General features: G+C 40.4%; 1 protein-coding gene across 1 annotated transcript in view; it reads right to left on the bottom strand.

The window, feature by feature from the left end:
• LOC105899792 (multiple epidermal growth factor-like domains protein 11) overlaps window positions 1-3,768 on the bottom strand; it is a 31,143-nt gene extending 27,375 nt beyond the window's left edge. Inside the window, exons 1-2 of the mRNA XM_031569830.1 lie at window positions 3,663-3,768; window positions 2,474-2,635 (exon numbers count right to left, since the gene is read on the bottom strand). Coding sequence (XP_031425690.1) covers window positions 2,474-2,635; window positions 3,663-3,768 — 268 coding nt within the window. The remainder of the gene's footprint in view (window positions 1-2,473; window positions 2,636-3,662) is intronic.
• Window positions 3,769-19,881: the final 16,113 nt, after the last annotated feature.

The following is a 19,881-nucleotide window of genomic DNA, read 5'->3' as shown; positions in this document are numbered from 1 at the left end:
TTTGATGAGCAATGGAGAACGTGGCAGATAACGACAACCAGAGAAGGAGAGGGGTAAGAGTGAGAGGAGGAGGAAGAGGAGGCAGAGGAGGAGGAGGAGAGGAGGAAGAGGAGGACAAGAAGAAGGAGGAGGGAGAGAGAGAGGCAGAGGAGGACAGAGAGAAGTAGGAGGAGGAAGAGGAGGACAAGAAGGAAGAGGGAGAGGAATAGGAGGCAGAGGAGGACAGAGAGAAGTAAGAGGAGGAGGAAGAGGACAAGAAGAAGGAGGAGGGAGAGGAAGAGGAGGCAGAGAGGACAGAGAGAAGTAAGAGGAGGAGGAAGAGGAGGACAAGAAAAGGAGGAGGAGAGGAAGGAGGCAGAGAGGAGGAGGGAGGACAAGGGGGAGGAGAAGGACAAGGAGAAGAAGGAGAAGGAGGAGGAGAGAGAAGAAGGAGAATGGTGATCTCAAATGAAATCCGGGCAGCTGTTGTAGACCATGTTCTTAACCATGGGTTGAGCATGAGGGAGGCTGGCCAGAGGGTCCAACCTAACCTCAGCCGCTTCACAGTTGCTGCCATCATAAGTTGAGCAGGCCGGTTTACAGTATTGTACTGTTGTCTCTGTGTGCCAGAATAAACCTTCTTTTGCTGCATATTTGTGTGCTGTTTGACTATGAAAAAAGTAGGCCTACACTGAGACATTTTACAAAAGGAGAAATGGCTCATTCTCCAGAGTCATTGTCATTCGTATGGTGTGTTCCATTTCGATGATAGTGTTTTCAATTGTGCCCTTCTGTGTGCTGTAAATGCTTGGTAGTGTGCAGCAAATGCTTAGTTGTGTGTACTCAATGAATGTATGTGTGTGCCTTTTGAAAAAATGGCTGTGTGTACCAAATGAAAACACGAGTTCCATTTTGTGAACAGTTAAGAGATTTGATGGCAAAGAGTCATCTTGCAAAGGGAGTGTCAGGTTTAGCTCTTTGTGTGTGAGGTTTTCAGTTTTCTGTGTTCAGTTTTGAGAAAGCCGTTATTGTTTTGAAAAACGTGTGTTAGCAATTGTGAAAAACTGTAATATATATAATTATTAATAAATTAATAATTAATACAATAATTGATCATTTATCTAATTTAATATCAAAAGGAAGATCCGAAGCACAAATATGGGTGGGTCGGCGCAATGCTCCCACACAACAGCTTCAGTTTAGTTGCGCGACAGACTTTTGAAAATAAGGGCCCATTGTGTCCAGAAAAAGCAGCGGTACCACCCTGTGTTTGGTCTAATAAAGCAGGGGTACCACCCTGTGTTTAGTCTAATAAAGCAGGGGTACCACCCTGTGTTTAGTCTAATAAAGCAGGGGTACCACCCTGTGTTTAGTCCAGAAAAGCAGGGGTACCACCCTGTGTTTAGTCCAGAAAAGCAGGGGTACCACCCTGTGTTTAGTCCAGAAAAGCAGGGTTACCATACTGTGTTTAGCTGACTTCTTACAATGTCAGAGTGTCAGCACCTTCATCTGCATCTCTCTTGATGGATAGCAGCCAACTGAAGTTAAAGAAAAACTATTGAACAATTTGCCATATTTTTATATGCAACTAGTTTTGGTGTCATCCTCAAATTAATGTTGTATATGGTTCATGTCATACATGTCATTCCAATTAGCCATCCAGGATATGCTCATGTAGTTCAGTGTTACCGCCACAACACCCACAAAAATGTAAGAGCAGCATTCACAGCATGACAGTGCAGCTATATCACCAGTAGACACTAGTTAGCATGTTAGCAAGCTTTTATCAGTGCCAGCTGGGCTGTTGGTGGTGTTCGCAATGTTTTTGTATGGATTTTATGTAGTTAGCTTGCTCGTGTTACACAAAAACTCCTTACTGCTGCTTTAACTGTGCCAATCACTGCGCTTGGGCATAGGACCCCCTCAGACCACAGTTCTGGTACACCCACCTGCCCCAAACACCTCAGCCAGTTCAATTAGATCAATCCAACTTTATTTACATAGCACCGATGATTCCAAAATCAAATTGCAATTCAAAGTGCTTCACAAGCAATTGACAAAAGGTGCATTTAGAGACTGATGCACACCCAATTTAATAATACAATGAAAGAAGATGTGTTAACTAAGATAATAAAAGCAAAATAAAAAATAACATGAGCAATAAAAATGACAAAAAATAAAGTTACACAAAATAAATGGATCATGGTAAAACAGTTAAATGTTTTCACAGATGAGTCATACTCGCAATGGTCAACCTTGTCCTTTGAGAAGGTTTCCTGTGTCGCTATCAGCCCTGGTGAGTCTCTCTTTTTAGAAAGGGAAGGTCATATTAAATATCCCTTTAGATACATGTAGCACTTAATTTTCCTCTTCTTGCCAGACTTTTAATAGTATTTTTCAAGATCTTCAACCAATAAAGAGTCTTCTGTTTGGAGGACCTGGTAGAATATTTCCTGAGCTTTAATCCCCCTCTTGTCCAGTATCCTGAGGAGACACTCATTCTTTTGATAGTCGGCTGTTTTGCTCTCAATATCTTGCCTCTCTGTGTTTTTCAGAACCTTCTTCTGCACCAGCTGGTTGAGAATGGGTCCCAGAACAGTCGGTAGTCGTGTTTCCAGAGCCCCCTTGTGTTTCTGGAAAAAGTCTACGCCGACATCTGAGGAACAAACAGTATATCATGATCACGTCCACATACCATGCACAAGTCCAAGCAAGTACACAATGATATTACACAACTTTTCTGACATTTTATAAAGCGTGTTTTTCTAAATTGCTGCTTAACTTTACTTATTTATCATCAAATTCAAGTATATGGTAATATGAAGGGGCAATAAACACATTTGTCAAGCTAACAGGCTATTCACTGTGTAACCCAGGGAACATGGAAGAGCTTTTACAGCATGAATTTGCTGAGTACATCTCTGATCCTAACCTAGCAAGCTACCTAGCTTTTAGTTAGCTAGTTTGTTAGTTAGATAGTTTTAGACAGAAACTACAAAAACAGATTCTCGTACTTGAATATAATGGTGTTACATAACACGACATGACACAACATAACATAAGATGATAATGTTTTTTTTTACCTGATTATCTGATTTCATCATGATTTTTTTATTATGATTTTCCTGACCTCCAGCTTACATACTGTAATCACTTCTGGTGCCAGCAGAGCCAAACACCACATGATATAATTGTGGAGGCTGTGTGTGTGTGTGTGTGTGTGTGTGTGTGTGTGTGTGTGTGTGTGTGTTTGTTTTCAAACTTGTTCTTCACCAAGATGTATCAAAGGCCTTTTCAGTCTGAAAAAATTATGAATTGAGTAAACATTAGAAATGGGACTCAAACACAAGAGAGGGGTCAAATAATGAAGTCATTAAAACTCACAAGGTTCTGAGACATGTTGTCTCCCATTGGGTGTAGCTTCCTCTGTCAAAATAATTGTTTTACAGTTTTTTTTATTTTTATGTATTGTTACACCTTGTTTTAAATTAATGCGGTTTTGCTAAGCAGCAATACTGGTCAAATCCAGTGAATCATGAATTAATTGATTCATGGTTAGGGTTAATGAATATAACAGTTGCATTTACATAAACTACAATATATCCAAGGCCATACAATAAAGTGTGTCTTCAGACTATTTGGCTGAATTCATTCATAGAGATTGACTTCTTGATTCCACTCACGCCTCTTCAGTCGCCTCTTCAGTTGCCTCTTCTGTCTTCTCCTGTCTCTGGATGACAGCTCCACTGGGTCCACAGTAGATTCACTGAAATCTGTGTGACAAAGCATGTCAGCCAGTTCTCATCAAACCACCAAATGTTGTATATTTTGTTACATCATTTCATAAAGTGTCTGGTAGAGGAAAGGAAAAACCCTGTCGGCTGAACAATTTAGATGTATATTTATAAGCAAAGCTGTTAAACTACATTACAGAAACACTGACCTATGATAAGACACACAAAACATGAATAAATGTATGCTGAAGATTATTACGTAAAGTTTGCACCTGATTATCTGTTTTTATCATGATCATGATCTTTTTCTCACCTCCAGCTTACATACTGTAATCACTTCTGGGGCCAACAGAGCTGAACGCCACAGAATATAAAAGTGGTGTGTGTGTGTGTGTGTGTGTGTGTGTGTGTGTGTGTGTGTGTGTGTGTGGTGTGTGGTGGTGTGTGTGTGTGTGTGTGTGTGTGTGTGTGTGTGTGTGTGTGTGTGTGTGTGTGTGTGTGTGTGTGTGTGTGTGTGTGTGTGTGTGTGTGTGTGTGTGTGTGTGTGTGTGTGTGTGTGTGTGTGTGTGTGTGTGTGTGTGTGTGTGTGTTTTCAAACACGTTCTTCACAAAAAATCACCAAAGGCCTATTCAGGCTGAACAAAATATGAATTGAGTAAACATTGAAAATGGAACTGAAACATAACAGAGAGGTGAAATAAGTAAGTAATTAAACTCACCTGGTTCTGCGGCATGTTGTCTCTCATCTGGGTACCTTTCTCTGTCGAGAGAAATTAAAAAAAAAAAAAATTTTTACATAATGATTTTTGGGGACGGATTTATATTTAGTTAGCAGAAACAGATTTCCAGATATTCTGTAGTGTACATATGCTTATTATCGGAGTGGAATATCTACATAATGTTAGCATTTCATGAATTAAATATATATTATTCTGCATAGTGTGGATTAATTTTAACCCTAACCTTCAATGTTGACCACTCGGTTCCACAGTTCCTTTTTTCCACCCTTCAGGATTAGATTCAGCTCTTTCTCTGTACTGCAAAGTACTGTGAATGCCGGAGAGAAGTTTGGATTGCACTCAACATACTGAGCCCTCTGTTAAAAAGACATACATAACTTATAAATCATCTTAACCCTCCTATTATGTTCAAATTTTACCCACATCTATTATGCTTGGGGTCAATTTGACCCCAGCAATTTAAACCTCCAAAAAATGATTATAATATTTTTTTTTACTCAAGTTTATGTGTCAGGTACTTTAGGTTTGTTTGTTGACTACCTAAATAGCCCTTAAAAATAAAACAATACCCCCACCCACCCCCCTTATACATCCAGAATACATGTTACGCTACTATGGAGAAATATGCAGATCACCATCAAATCTCACTGATTGACTTAAAATTGGAAAGAGATATCCTTCTGGTGTTTTATGGCTTCATATTATTTCTAAGTACATATTGTTGTTATCTATAACATATGGAATAGAAAACTATTTCTGTAATCAAGAATAGTAACAATGTGATAAAAAAAGTTTATATTTCTTATATATTTTATACAATTAAAACAGCCTGGGGTCAAATTGACCCCAAACAACACCTATGCGTAAAGCATGTGTACAGGACATTGAAAACATATCATTATGTTAATTTTGTGTTTACCCAGTTCTCCCCATTAGATTAGGAAAAGTCATTAAATATGAAGCAAAAAGAACTATGCCAATCATTTATTTAGAGACGTTAAACATTGAAAAGGGTCAAATTGACCCAAACATAATAGGAGGGTTAAATAACAGACATAGTATATCACAAATATTAATAAATGCAAATTTGGAAAACTCCGTGAGCAGAAAAAAATATTTGAAAGAAAGAGCTCTTGTACTCTTTTTAACAATCCACCTTGAAATCTAACCATTCATAATTAGTTAACAACTCCTAAAACAATGGTGGGTATGGAACCAACATCAGTTTTTATCAAGAAACGGCCATATCAGTGGTCAAATTGTAGAAGTTTGATTCAATACATTCTCTGTTGACTTACATCAGGTGTCACAATTAGTTCAGGTGGGTTGGTGAAAAGGCTGTAATATCTGCGTGTGTTGATTATACATTCAGGATTTCTCTCAATGAAGATCTCGGTTTGAGGTTGGATCATTTTGTTTCTCCTACGCTTAACCTGATGAAGTTTATACAAGAGCAGGTAAAATAATGTGAACAGAGATACTAATAATACTGTTTTGACTACAAAGTGACAGTCAATGAACTTTAATTTCCATAATTGTGACAAACCATTAATATGTCAGTGTTACTTGACAACAGCAAGACTTGAAGTTCTGGCCTAGAACTTGTTTGAAGAAAAAGCAGCACCAAGGCCCGGATGTTCCTTCCCCGAGAAGAAGAAGTAAGTCCAAACCCAGATAAGCCAGTGACATCGATAACCACATGAGACTCTGTTATCTCTTTGGGTTCAATGCTCTCCAGACGATCACCAGTAATATGAACAACATGTAGATGCCCCTGCTTCCCATCTGTGCAAGACAATGAGAAAGGAATCCACCAAAAAAACTGTTTCCACTAAAATCAATGTAACTGTTTTGTGATATGCCTATGGTGGAAGGTGACCTCATCAGCAAGATGTGCAGGATATGTTGTGTCATTCACCTGAAATGACCTCACAGTGTGGTAAATATATCTGAACAGGAGTCCCAGGGAGGCAGTTGATGTTGTAAAGGGGTCCTGCTGGTTCACAGTCATGATTTTCCAGCTTGTTTTCCCATGGTACTGAGTGATACTCCACCTCACCTGCCCTCTCCATCTTAAACATCAGACTGGTGAACTTGCACTTGAACAGACCAGCAGTGGGGCACCTCAACCTGTAATGTAAATGCATTGATGGTGAGGATATTAATGTTTGGTTAAAAAATATAGTTAACACATTTTCGCCACAATACTGATATAACTGTGAAAGAAATGTTTCTTTTTAATTATTATCATGATGTGTTTTAGTTTGATATTAGTTAGTTAGTTAAATGGAGGACTAAGCTCTTTCCATTGTTCTGTGAAAGGAAGTTTGAAACTGTGGGAAGAGAAGCTTGGAATTTAGAGGTGTCATGAAATGTTTAGGTTAAGACTGATTTATTTTTGTAGAGTCAGGGTTTTTGAGGGTCTTAGGTAAACATTCTTATCTTTGGAACCAGGACGGGATGGTACAAGATGGGAGTGTCATGTCTTTGTTCTGTGATATTGTCTCTGCATAAAGTCTGTTTCTTTACCAGAGAAGGCAGTGATGGGTTGAACAGCGTTCTGAAAGCACTCCATTCCTCTTTGGAGGAGTGTAGGTTGAAGAAGCGGTCTAACACCATTCACTCCTCTTGCAGAGTAAAAGTCAATTATTTATTATATTCTTGGTTGTGTGTCTTAATTCTGAGGTTAATTACAGTCCTAAAAGGGTGAAATAAATCCCTAACAGTTTGGTCCATTCGATCCGGAGCTCAAGAAGGACCAGATGAACGGGAGCAGAAATACGAAAGCCGAGAAAGAAGGACAGAGAATGACCCTGCGTGTTGAATTGTTCGTTGGGCCGGTTGACGGATTTCTGCCCCCGCCTCACTGCCTTTGACGAGTTCCGAATCCAGATGAGACGCACAACAAGAATATTACGTAAGTAGCCTGGGGTTACTTATTAGAAAAAGATCGGGGATCTTTTTAAAGAGATCCGGGATCTCTTGTTAGCGCTAAAAACTTAGTCGGGGACTAAGAAACCTAGTCCGGGACTATGGTTATGTTGTAGGCCTACGTAAAAGATGTACATCTGTGTGTGAATGAGGGTGAATGGAGTAAGAATTAGGCAAAATTAAAACTTTGGAAAATATCCGGATATTTTTCATAGACTCAAGAGAAGTATTTTGCTTAATTCAAAAAAACTCACCATAATTAATGAATATGAGATGGTTTGAGGAAAGTAAGAAGGCAAGATGGTTAAAAGAGAGAGAGAGAGAGAGGATAAGAAAGTCAATGGAAAGTTAAGAAGAAGATTAAAAGAAAGTGAGGATAAGTGTTATTCTTGTGGAGAAAGAGGGGAAAACTGCAGGCTTGATAAACTATAGAGATTTTACTGTGGCCACGTGAAAACTCTATACATTTTATCTGCTTTGTTCATTTGCACGCACTTTTTAGTCTTAAGTGCGTGAAGGGGGAGTTACTAGAAATTATGTAAAGACATAAATAGAGTTGAGCATTTGTGAATGAGAAATTGGGATACTGGCATAGACAGACACTGCGCACGCGCGCAATCCATGTGTCTCATTGAAATAGCCACCAGTGACTGTGGCTGATTTAACAGCACAGGTGGGGAAGGGACACATTGGAATTGTGATCATCATTGTGTATCATCTAATTATCATTGTATCATTATATGATAATGATGGCGATACTGCTTAAATAAAATAATACAAGTGCAGATCGATTTGAGGATGAGGAATTTTGGTCTGATCAACTAAAAAATCTCTATCCAAATAATCGAATTGCATGAATAGCCGCAGGGGTAGAGGCCCGGAGTTAAGTTTAGATTAGATTCAACTGTATAGTCATTGCACAGAGTACAAGTACTGAGACAACGAAATGCAGTGTAGCATCTATAATGAAGAATAAAGGAGTGGGATTCAGAAGAATCTCAGAGTGCTATAAATATATAGATATTATAGTAATGAATGGAAATAATTCCAGTGTTGCAAGAATTGTATTTGCAAAAACGAGTTCATTTGTTTCATTAAGAGATTGTTTGGTGCTCCGAGGCGAGACTAAACGAAGATTTGAGGTTTGATGATAGTTTGTCTTGACTGTCCTGTGGTAAATCGCAAATGTCCGTATATTTTTATTCAGGGTGTGAACTTGATAGATGAAATGACGAACACGTTGCGTTGATGTGGGCATTCAGTCATTGGAGCAAGATTATTGATCGGAACCTAACGTTTTAAATTGATATTTAAAACTAAAATAAGCAAGTGACCAGTTGTTGGCATAGTTTACTTGAAGGTATTTTGTGTAACATCTGTGAAGAGAGAGCATTTAAAATTGCTGAGAGCGACGCACGAAAAAGATCAGATTAAACTTTCTCTCGTTACCTTAGTAGTGCGCCGTCAGAGGGCATAACAAGAGAAAAGTGGAAATACGAGATTGTGATGTGTTGTGAGCTATTGTATGTGCCAAAGTACTGAGTGACTAACATAGCCCGGAATTATTGTAGATTGTTTTTAAGACGTAAAATCGCTAAAGGCAAATTCGACTTTTTAAACAAACCTGTGTGATTGGCTGTTCAGACGGACAGAGAAGCACACGGGTGGGGGCTGTCAGGGGGAACAGAGGGCTCACATTCTCACACACACACACGCTGTATTTTAAAAGGAGAGGAGATGAGAAGAATTGTCAACTTACACATATTAGTGTGATTTTATATAAATGGGCAGTGATTAAGAGTCATGGTGATACTTATGTATCAACTGGGGGAATGGTTAGCATAGTACATGAGCACTATACAACATATGGATTAAAAACCTATTAAAAAAATGTTTTGTATGAAATGTGAGATATGTATTCGGCATAACTCAATTAAATTTCACAGTAGCAAAAGCACTGTGCAAAACAATAAGACCAACTTTTGGTGTGTCACAAATTATACTACAAACTAGGAAATGTAAAGAACCAAATACTGTTCGAGTTTTTTTTGTGTCTCCACAGATACAAGGCCAGGTGAAGGTGAAGGTGACTGGGTGTTCATCAAAATCATCAAATGAAAGAGCTGGTCTGACGACAGGGGGGAGGAAACATATCAAGTGCTACTGTCTACCCCCACTGCCGTTAAAATTGCAGAACGCTCCACCTGGATTCACCTGTCACACTGTCACACTGTAAACTTCGTTCATTTTTTTTAGGATGCACCACTAGCGTTGAGTAGGGTTTCGTGCCTACTTGAGGGGGTTGAGAAATATAGCTCTTTTCCGTCTTAACGTCACCTAACCTCCAGGGAGCGCCCTGAGGGTTAGAGATTCTGGTCAACATAGTAGAGGTGTATCTGTGTTTATTGTTTTTCTTGTTTATTTGTGTTTATTGTTTTTCTGTATACATTATATAACTTGGGTAAAACAATGTTTAAGCTGTAACTATTAATGATTACTTCAGGGGTAATGTTGGGTCTATGGTCCTCTACAAGTGTAATTGAGAGAATCCATAAGAGGTGGATTTCATATGGGGAAAATTAGACCATGGGAACGTTACTCATCTGTATTTTATAATTCATGGTATAGATATGCATCTTTGCAAGCGAACAGACTTGATAGGACTAATTGCTATGTATGTACCTTAATGCCAACATCCTACTTTCACCCTAGACTTAAATCAAGGCTACTCTCATTCCAAGCAATGATCTGTGTTGGAGAGAAGTGTGCCCCAGACAACTGGGGCTACAGTAAGCCATTTTATGATACAGACGATACCCAGGTGCAGGATCTGTGTAACAATACCCACCCACTAGCAGAACTAAAAAACATGCCACAACCTAGCTGTCACCTTAAGTGGCAGTCCATTCCATATTCCTAATGTGTTTTTCTATTAGAGGAACAAAGAGTAGGCTCTCTGAGACGGAAACAGTGTAATGAAATTGTCATCGATACTGCTATACTGTCATCAAACACTGCTTCCTCAGCCAACGTCGTACCCTGTCCATTGGGAATCCTTATGTTGAGGTTGGAATGCAGGGCATTGCCACTCTGACAAGGGTACCCCTAAGGTGAGAGAGGTATTGTGGTTGTGTGGTAGTATATGGTACAGTCATCTTCTTCCACACTGGGGTGGCGTAAGCGCCCCCGCCCAGGTCATGGACCATTTTTGTGTTGTCAGTGCTATCTCGCAGGCAGAGTACCTCGTAAGAAGAGATTTGCTGTTGAGAAGCATGACAGCGTGTGGGGGATTGACGTGACTGGTGATTAAAAGATTTGGACCACCAGCTCCAAGGTTATTTTGTTTCTGATTCAGGCCCTAGGAGTAAGAAAAGTCATGTTAAGAATGGAAACGCTTAGATAGGTTAGGATTTTGTTCACTGCTGCTGGTGGGGGAGTTTTGTGACTGATATCTGTTGTATTTGGATATTGGATTATATTCATAGTGTCTCTGTGACTGAAGCCTTACAGCAAATGAAGGTTGTTATGTGATGCTTTATTACAAGACAAAGTGGTGAAATCTGGTTGTTTGGTTTACATCTGGTACATGGTGGTAAATGATGTTGAAAGGTCTGTTCTCTATTGTAGCAATTTGTATACTTTTTGTATTTTTATGATGTGTATTTCTACATGTTTCTAAGTTCTCATGTCTAGTCTTGTATGTACTTCTGTGTGGAGTGAACTGTTGTCTGGAACCATCAAGATGATGATGCTTTAGTTTAATGATGTTTAGACTAGTATTGTTTTCATGATAAACAGGAGGGAAATGTGAAAGAAATGTTTCTTTTTAATTATTATCATGATGTGTTTTAGTTTGATATTAGTTAGTTAGTTAAATGGAGGACTAAGCTCTTTCCATTGTTCTGTGAAAGGAAGTTTGAAACTGTGGGAAGAGAAGCTTGGAATTTAGAGGTGTCATGAAATGTTTAGGTTAAGACTGATTTATTTTTGTAGAGTCAGGGTTTTTGAGGGTCTTAGGTAAACATTCTTATCTTTGGAACCAGGACGGGATGGTACAAGATGGGTGTCATGTCTTTGTTCTGTGATATTGTCTCTGCATAAAGTCTGTTTCTTTTTACCAGAGAAGGCAGTGATGGGTTGAACAGCGTTCTGAAAGCACTCCATTCCTATTTGGAGGAGTGTAGGTTGAAGAAGCGGTCTAACACCATTCACTCCTCTCTGACAGAGTAAAAGTCAATTATTTATTATATTCTTGGTTGTGTGTCTTAATTCTGAGGTTAATTACAGTCCTAAAAAGGGTGAAATAAATCCCTAACAGAAAGTTACCACTTTTTTCCGGTTAATGACAGGGACACTAGGATTTCTTCTGTGCGAGAGGGACAGAAACACCAGGCACATACAAACAGTGCTGGCTGATATCGGTAGACAACTTCATGTTCCATAGTGTATTGTTGTGACTGCTATGAGACCAGACATGGTGTTTTGTGTTCTGAGTGTAAGCACATTGTTTTCTTACTGAGTTCACAATTCCATTTGAAAATGCAATCGAGGTGGCATTTGAAAGGAAGAAGCAACAGTATGCCGAATTGGTAGTGGAAGCAAGGCAATGAGGTTGGCAAGCACACACAAGACCAGTGGAGATAGGTGTCAGAGGCTTTGTAGCACTTATGTTGGATTTTAGTTTTTGAGGACGGTCACAAAGGAGCTTTAAAGGAGTTGTGTGAGGCTGCTGAAAAAGCGAGAGAGTAGTTGTGTCTGAGGCACTCGCAGACTACTTGGGGTCATGAATTAACCTGAACTAAAACTGATATGTGAAATCTTGTTGAGGTGTATCTGTGGATGTCTCTGGTAGTGGCATGTGTCCTAATCATGACCATGGTGAACCCATCATGAGTATGGATTGTGTGTGTGTGTGTGTGGGGGGGGGGTCTGGGGCGCCAGACACCACTGTTGAGGCTTCTGGAGGTGTTGTAGGCCTCATTAAGCAAAACACTCATGAAGGAAGGTACCTGCGTGAAGACCACAGTGAAATGCTCACAAAGGCAGCTTTGTTGTTGCTGTGTTTGGGCTACAGACAGTGCACATTGTACTGTGAAGGATGGCACTTTTGGATCCCAGGTACAACCTGTGGCGCGTGTTGCGGCTGTTTCTAGCCAATTGTGCATTGCTGTTGTATCCTGCTGCTGGGGCTCTAAAGTTGGGCCAGTTGTTGTATCGGTTAGGTTAGGTTGCTGGTATGTTAGGATTTTTTCGCCGTGGGAAATCCCTATCTATTAGCACAAGAAATTCAACATGCATTTTATCTTTTCATGTGCATAACTAAAATCCAATGATAAGTGTCTTCCTGTTTTCTTTTTGTTTTTTATCTACTCAAGGAAACCCAGTGTGACATTCATCCCTGGTTTTCAGCACTCCTCTCCAGTCATGAATGAATCCGGTGTGAACGACTCTCTCCACGATAGCATTGCACATACTACCAGGGGATATACACGATCGTTTATAGCATGAACCTTCTGCTCGGCCTGCCAACCAACAGCTACATCCTCTACCAGATTGTCATAAAGACCGGTGTGCCGTCCGAGTTCTTCACCTTCAACCTGACACTATGTGAGATCATCTTCTGCTTCAAAACCCCCCTGGTGCTACTAAGCTATTACACCATTCCACACACTCTAGATAATGTTAAGCATTTTTTTGAGGGTTTCATCGGAATGGGACGTCCCTGTTCCAGACCTGCATCTGTGTGGAGCGCTACTTGGCTGTGATCCACCCTGTGCTCTTCCTGAAGTACAAGCCACTGAGATACAGGCTGGCCTGTTCAGCGGTGGCCTGGCTGATTGTCTTCGGGTGCTGTGTGATGACGATGCTGATCCGTTACGCTGCGTTCTACATTTACCTGCCCTTGTACGTGATTCTGTTCTCAGGGAAGCTGTTCAGCTGCCTGGTGATTCTCAGGGCTCTAAGGAACCCTGGACCAGGGGAGGGTAAGATGGACAGAGAAGGAGCCAATCTGGCAAAGATAAGGGCCTTCAAGATCATCACTGTGATAATGTTGTCAACTGTGGTGAACTATGTCTCTTTACTGCTGCTGCTGCCACTTCAGAGCATCGCTTCTCACTCCCATTTTGTTTTGGCCATTGCTATCTGCATATCTATCTCAATATTATCTGGGCTTACGCAGCCCTTCATTTACCTTCACAGGGCAGGCAAGCTCTCCTGCATCAAGGGCCCCTGATCTCATTCCATAATAATAATAATAATTATTATTATTATTATTAATATATTTTTTGCTATTATAATTTTTTTATTGTTATTATTATTATTATTGTTATTATTAATAAGAAGAAGAAGAAGAAGAAGAAGAAGAAAAAGAAGAATCATAATACGACGACTACTACTACTACTACTACTACTACTAATAATAATAATAATAAACTGAATTATCATTTCAAATGAGAAGAGTATGAAATGTTTATTTCACTGGATTAAAGCCTCAATTCTTCTACAAATTTGAAACCAACCAATGCGTCAACTTCATTGGCACACTGTGAGTTTGTTTTGGCCCTCGGCATAATTGCCTAAGAGGGGAAAGTGACATACTTTTCCATCCGTCTACATCTGTCCACTTATGTTTAGCTTAGCTTAGGACACTGGATGATTGGGAGTCATGTGTTAAAAGCAACAGATGGACTAAGACTGGATAGCTCTGCTCTTTGTAATGCTATTTTTTCACTGTTATGTATTACTGCTTGGTATAAGTTTTAATATGATCCATTCAGAGATAACTGGTAGTGCTTTATTTCAAAACTCTAGCTAAAATAGGTATGAGGTTTTATATCATTGTATCAAGCATACATATGATGTCTTTGAAATAAATAAATGAAATTTTGACTCAATTGCAATATTGTAGCATGTAGGACAAGCCTGCAAGTTTTGTATACATCATCATAATTCAACTCAATCGTCAGCACAACTGCCTGTGAGCAAATGACAACCCTGGGTGGGAATTCATCCGCTGTCTACGCTGGAGCCAACTCTAACAGCACGGACCAGCCCCTCGAAATCATCTTTTACACGGGAATGGTTTTAAACTTCCTCTTTAATACGCCGCTCAACGCCTACGTTATGTGGCTGGTCATCAGAAGCACTGGTGCGGCTCTCTGCGCCGCATACTTTTTCCTGTGCATCATGGGAACTGCTCGGCCCCTCTTCCAGGCCTGCATCTGTGTGGAGCGCTACCTAGCTGTGCTCCACCCCGTGCTCTTCCTGAAGTACAAGCCACTGAGATACAGGGTGGCATGTTCCACAGTGGCATGGCTGTCAAACCTCGGTCTGTGCTTGGTCCCTGCGTTCAATCCTCATACTCTGCCTGTAGTATGGTGCTATGTGGGCTTTCCCCTTTCGCTAGTGATGTTTTCCTGCTGCGTGGCAATGCTTAGAGCACTGAAGCAGTCCGGGCCGGGGGGAGGAGCTGGTGGGAAAAAGGGAGCCAGTCAAGCCAAGGTGAAGGCCTTCCGATTCATCACAGTCATACTGGTGATCATGGTGATATCTTATAGTCCACTGGTGGCCCTCAGGGGACTTGATATTTCCTTTAGTGAAGATCAGCGCAACGTGGCACACAGCATTTTTGTACTGAGTATGATGACCATGGGATCCACATGACAGGCAGCCTGTGCTGCCAGAAGTGTGGTGGGCACCTGTAGCTATTGCTGTCGTCCTCTCATTGATAAGATCAGCTAATTAATAGATTAGCTGGATTGTATATTGTGATGTTTGTTGGAATTTATCTTATGTAACGTAATTACTTTTTTGCTAGATTTGTAACAAAGTGAAAGTGTTTGGATATATCTTTGTCTGAAAAAAAAACTATATATAAAGTTTGCATATACTAGTATAATATAGTGTAGGGGCAGATGTGTAATTGCAGTGTAATTGCAGTTACAGTTCATGTGAGAAAAATGTGTAACAAAATGTTTTAATCTATCCAAAGATTTCTCAGTTTATTGTTGTGTAATTTCATGAAACCGATGGATGTGTCTTTTTTGGCAACCTCTGTACAATATTAAAATATTACTTTCTGTATTGCACATTTACTGCAGTCTGAGTAGTCACTTCAGACAGTTACACTATGGCTGAGTTGACGAATTACACCATGACTGAGTTGACGAATTACACTTAAAGTGTGAAACCTTCACAGTTGGCACAACACCACAATAAGGCCACAGTTAGACGGAGACAACATTTCAAATGTTACTCTGTACTTCTCAACACATTTCAACTGAACAGATTATCTCACCAATCTGGTCTCTGTGAATATCCATCGCTATGTAATCAGAGACAGAATATGTCACTAAATGGGCATACTATAAGGCAATCTGGAGATGATATGGACAGGAAGACTGACAAAGTGTATGGTATCAATAGGACTGATCGTATGACAGATTTCTAGTAAACAGCACTTTTTGTGTGAGGTGTGTTCAGTTCAAACAATCAGTTTGATTCATCAGTATTTCCCACCAGTTTATCCTTACCCTTGTCACCCGATGTATTATTATCCAAAACCATGTCTGTGGTGGAAGGCTCCTTTTTTAATTTAGAAAAAGTCGAATACACCCAGCAAAAGGTTAAACGTTTATTATCAACTTGCGAGTGGGGACCCAGCTCTCAGACAGAGAGTCTCAGAATAGAAAACACACAGCTTTTCTACTATTCAGTGAGCGCACGGCTTGGGTTCAGTGGAGTGTTATTTTCTTGGGTAGTGAACTGTATAGGTATAAGACAGCACCTTGGTAGTGGGGCTACTCAAAGACACACATTGCAACACATAGCTTGTTTTCTAAACCTCGAAGGGAGAAGTTTTGCACTACTTTAGGAAAGGGAAGGGTAGCAGTCGCGGTCGCACTCTAAAAAAAGAATAAATTGTGCGGAATATTCCAGTACAGAATATAATATTAAAACAGTAAGAGTGCCGGTAAGCAAAGAAGATCTAAAACAAATACTGTTTTGATATTTTATTCTGTACTGGAACATTCCGCACAATTTATTCTTCAAAAAATTCTAATACAATGTCCTACCCATTTACAGACATAGCATTAAATAATAGCTGTTAAAGCCTGACCCTCTTACCGCCACACGCCTTTAGTAATTTACATGTAATGGTCTGATCTCGCTCCCCTCCATCTCCTGTGAGGTCTGCACAGGATCATTTGAATAGCCTGTGTTTACTCAGGCAGACCCACTTGTATTGGTAGTTTTGTGGGTGAATTTTTGCGTACATTTTTGCATGTGTTTGAATCACTCAATAGCATGACATATTGTAAATACTCACAGTAGATTGTTGCTGCACATATGCTTACACATACACACATATATATATATATATATATATATATATGGCAGACAATCTACTGTGATCATTGCAAAACAATAGTGAAATAATGAATGATGATGTTCTTATTTCAGAAAAAATATTTTCATGCGCATAAGAATAGACTCTGCAGTAACTGACAGGTTGATCATTCGTCATTGCGAATACCTTCTATTCTACATTCCTTAATAACTTTATATGTTTCAATTAACAACAGAAATTGAGCCACTGATTTTACAATCACAGAATCACAGGCAGAATAGCGGAGCCATGGCTGAAGTCATCTAAATGCAATGCACAGCACTGAAGCCTATGTCCATGAAGAATTGGCACAGAACATTTGTCTTTTTTTTTCCAACTTGCCGGGTATATACAAACACATCACTCCTAAGCTGGCAGGATGCCTAATGCAGATTCCCCACACTGACAGACAAAAAGTTATCTTTCTGGTAAATTAGGGTTTTTGTTTAATTAAGGGTTTCGGCCTTCAATTCTCTAAAGCACTTTGTGACAATAATATTGAATTGAAATGAATCCCTATTAGATATAACAGTATAAACTTTTAGTATTAATAAACTTTTTGTCCCAAAATGCATGAAAGATTATATCTGTGCTAGAGTAATTAATTATATTTATGTATTAAGTATAAGTGGAGGAGAAGACTTGACGATTACTAAATTATTACTACCAAATCTCTTAACCTCTCACAGGAACAGCAACACTTTGTGCCCTCGATGTGCCGTGGCCTGAAAATCTGTCAGTATCATTTAGACAAATCATTTTCATCTCCAGGGTCAAGCTGTGAGAACATAATTTGAATCAAACGGCGACATACTTCTGGCCATGTGGAACATTTTGCAGGTACGTACAATACTGAGTGAATTAGGATGGAAAAATATTGCTTGATCTATAGTTGTATGGAAAAGAGCTACTGTAACTGTTATTTTGGCTATCTTTGGTACCTGTGGCTACTATGGGACCAAGTTCATGTTTACCTTATTCATAACTTGATGGAGCTGGATGAAGTGAAAATGATTAATATCACAAAGGTAATGAGAACTTAGCCTTAATTATAATATTTGTATTGTTGAAATTAGCCAGCTGAATAAACAGGCAGAATGAAGGGGCAGAATAGCTCTTATTTTCCTGTTTTTTTTACTTTTTGTCACAAATTTTTTCACAAATTGTCAAAAATGAGTGTCAAAAAGAGTGTTGTTGACTAACTGAATAACACTGACAGGTACAAGTGTTGCATTTGGTTACTGCTTTGAAGTTTAAACCCATTGAACTGTGTATGTTCTGGTGGCTATTACAGGTGTGCACAAGTATATCAAAGTGTTCTTCACAACAGACAGAAAATCTGCCCTCAGTCACCAGAGAAAAGATTAACTAATTCAACGGCACTTCTTGTTTCTTCCTTTAACACTTTTCCTCACTAGGCTGATCCTGGTGTTCAGTTTCCTTGTGCGTTCGCTACTGCTGGAGTCATTTCCAATTGCCTTTTTGATCTACCAGCAAACAGCCACCTGCTGTGGCTCCAGATCACAGCAACAGAAAGTCACCCTTCCTCTGAGATCTTCACCCTCAACCTGGCTGTGTCTGAGATTGGCTCCTGCATAGCCATCTTCATCGTCCCATGGTCTTGCTATGGGACAAGTGTAGCCAATGGAAACGTCAGAATGTTGACATTCATCAGTAGCCATGTCATTTCTAAGTCTGAGATTATGTACATATATGGCGTACCCGCTGCAGTTTGCCTACCAGGAGAAGGTGGGCGTGGAAGATGCCATCGTCTACCTAATGCACAGGGCACACTCGTATCTGGACAAGGGGAAAGGTGCTGTGAGAATCATGTTTTTTGATTTCTCTAGTGCCTTTAACACCATCCAGCCCCTCAGACTGAGTGACAAGCTCTTGCAGATGGGTGTGAACGTCCACCTGGTATCCTGGATCACTGACTACCTGACGGAGAGACCACAGTTCGTCAGACTGAAGGACTGTGTCTCTGAGACTGTGTTGTGCAGCACTGGTGCTCCACAGGGGACTGTGCTCTCACCAGTCCTGTTCACCCTGTACACATCTGACTTCACCTACAACACGGAGTCATGCCACATCCAGAAGTTCTCTGATGACTCTGCTGTTGTGGGATGTATCAGGGATGGACAGGAGGGTGAGTACAGGAGCCTGGTGGATAACTTTGTGCAGTGGTGTAGGAATAACCACCTGCAGCTGAACGCCACTAAGACCAAGGAGATGGTGGTGGACTTTAGGAGGTCCCAGCCTCCTCTGCTACCAGTCTCCATCGAGGGGGTCAGTGTGGAGGTGGTCAACACCTACAAATACCTAGGTGTTCATATGGACAATAAACTGGACTGGTCAGCCAACGTTGATGCAATCTACAAAAAGGGTCAGAGCCGACTTTACTTCCTGAGGAGGCTGAGGTCCTTCAATGTCTGCAACAAACTCCTGCGCATGTTCTACCAGTCTGTTGTTGCCAGCGTCCTTTTTTATGCTGTGGTGTGCTGGGGAGGCAGCATAAAGAAGAGGGATGCAGGGCGACTGGACAGGCTGGTGAGGAAGGCGGGAGCTGTTGTTGGCACTGAACTGGACTGCCTCACTACAGTGGCGGAGAGAAGGACCCTGAGTAGGTTGCTGACCATTTTGGACAATGACCACCACCCACTACGCAGGACTCTCAACAGACAGAGGAGCACATTCAGTGGCAGACTCCTGTCACTGTCATGCTCTTCAGACAGGCTGAGGAAGTCCTTTGTCCCTAGGGCCATCCAGCTTTTTAATGCCACACAGAAGGGGAGGGGGAGGGAGATGGACTTCTCTGCATGAGTCTACCTCAGTCTGCCCTCCCCTTCTCATCTCATGCACAGACTTTACCACTTACATATTCTGCACTATCACTTTGCTCTTTGCACTTTCATAACACACACACACACAAGCACAAGACCACTATCTTGCACTACCCATCCTCACAAGCACAAGAACATTATATATATATTTTTTTGCACTATCCACACCAGCTGCACAAGATCACTTTCCTCCTGGACACCGACACTGTCAAAATCATTGCACTCAGTACAATAGGGCCTGTATCTGGAAACACTCTGTGTGA

This window comes from Clupea harengus, chromosome 6, assembly GCF_900700415.2.
Source record: "Clupea harengus chromosome 6, Ch_v2.0.2, whole genome shotgun sequence".
In the NCBI taxonomy this organism is placed as follows: Eukaryota; Metazoa; Chordata; class Actinopteri; order Clupeiformes; family Clupeidae; genus Clupea; species Clupea harengus.
The sequence above is the reverse complement of the archived record's forward strand: the minus strand, read 5'-3'. Positions and strand labels throughout refer to the sequence as shown.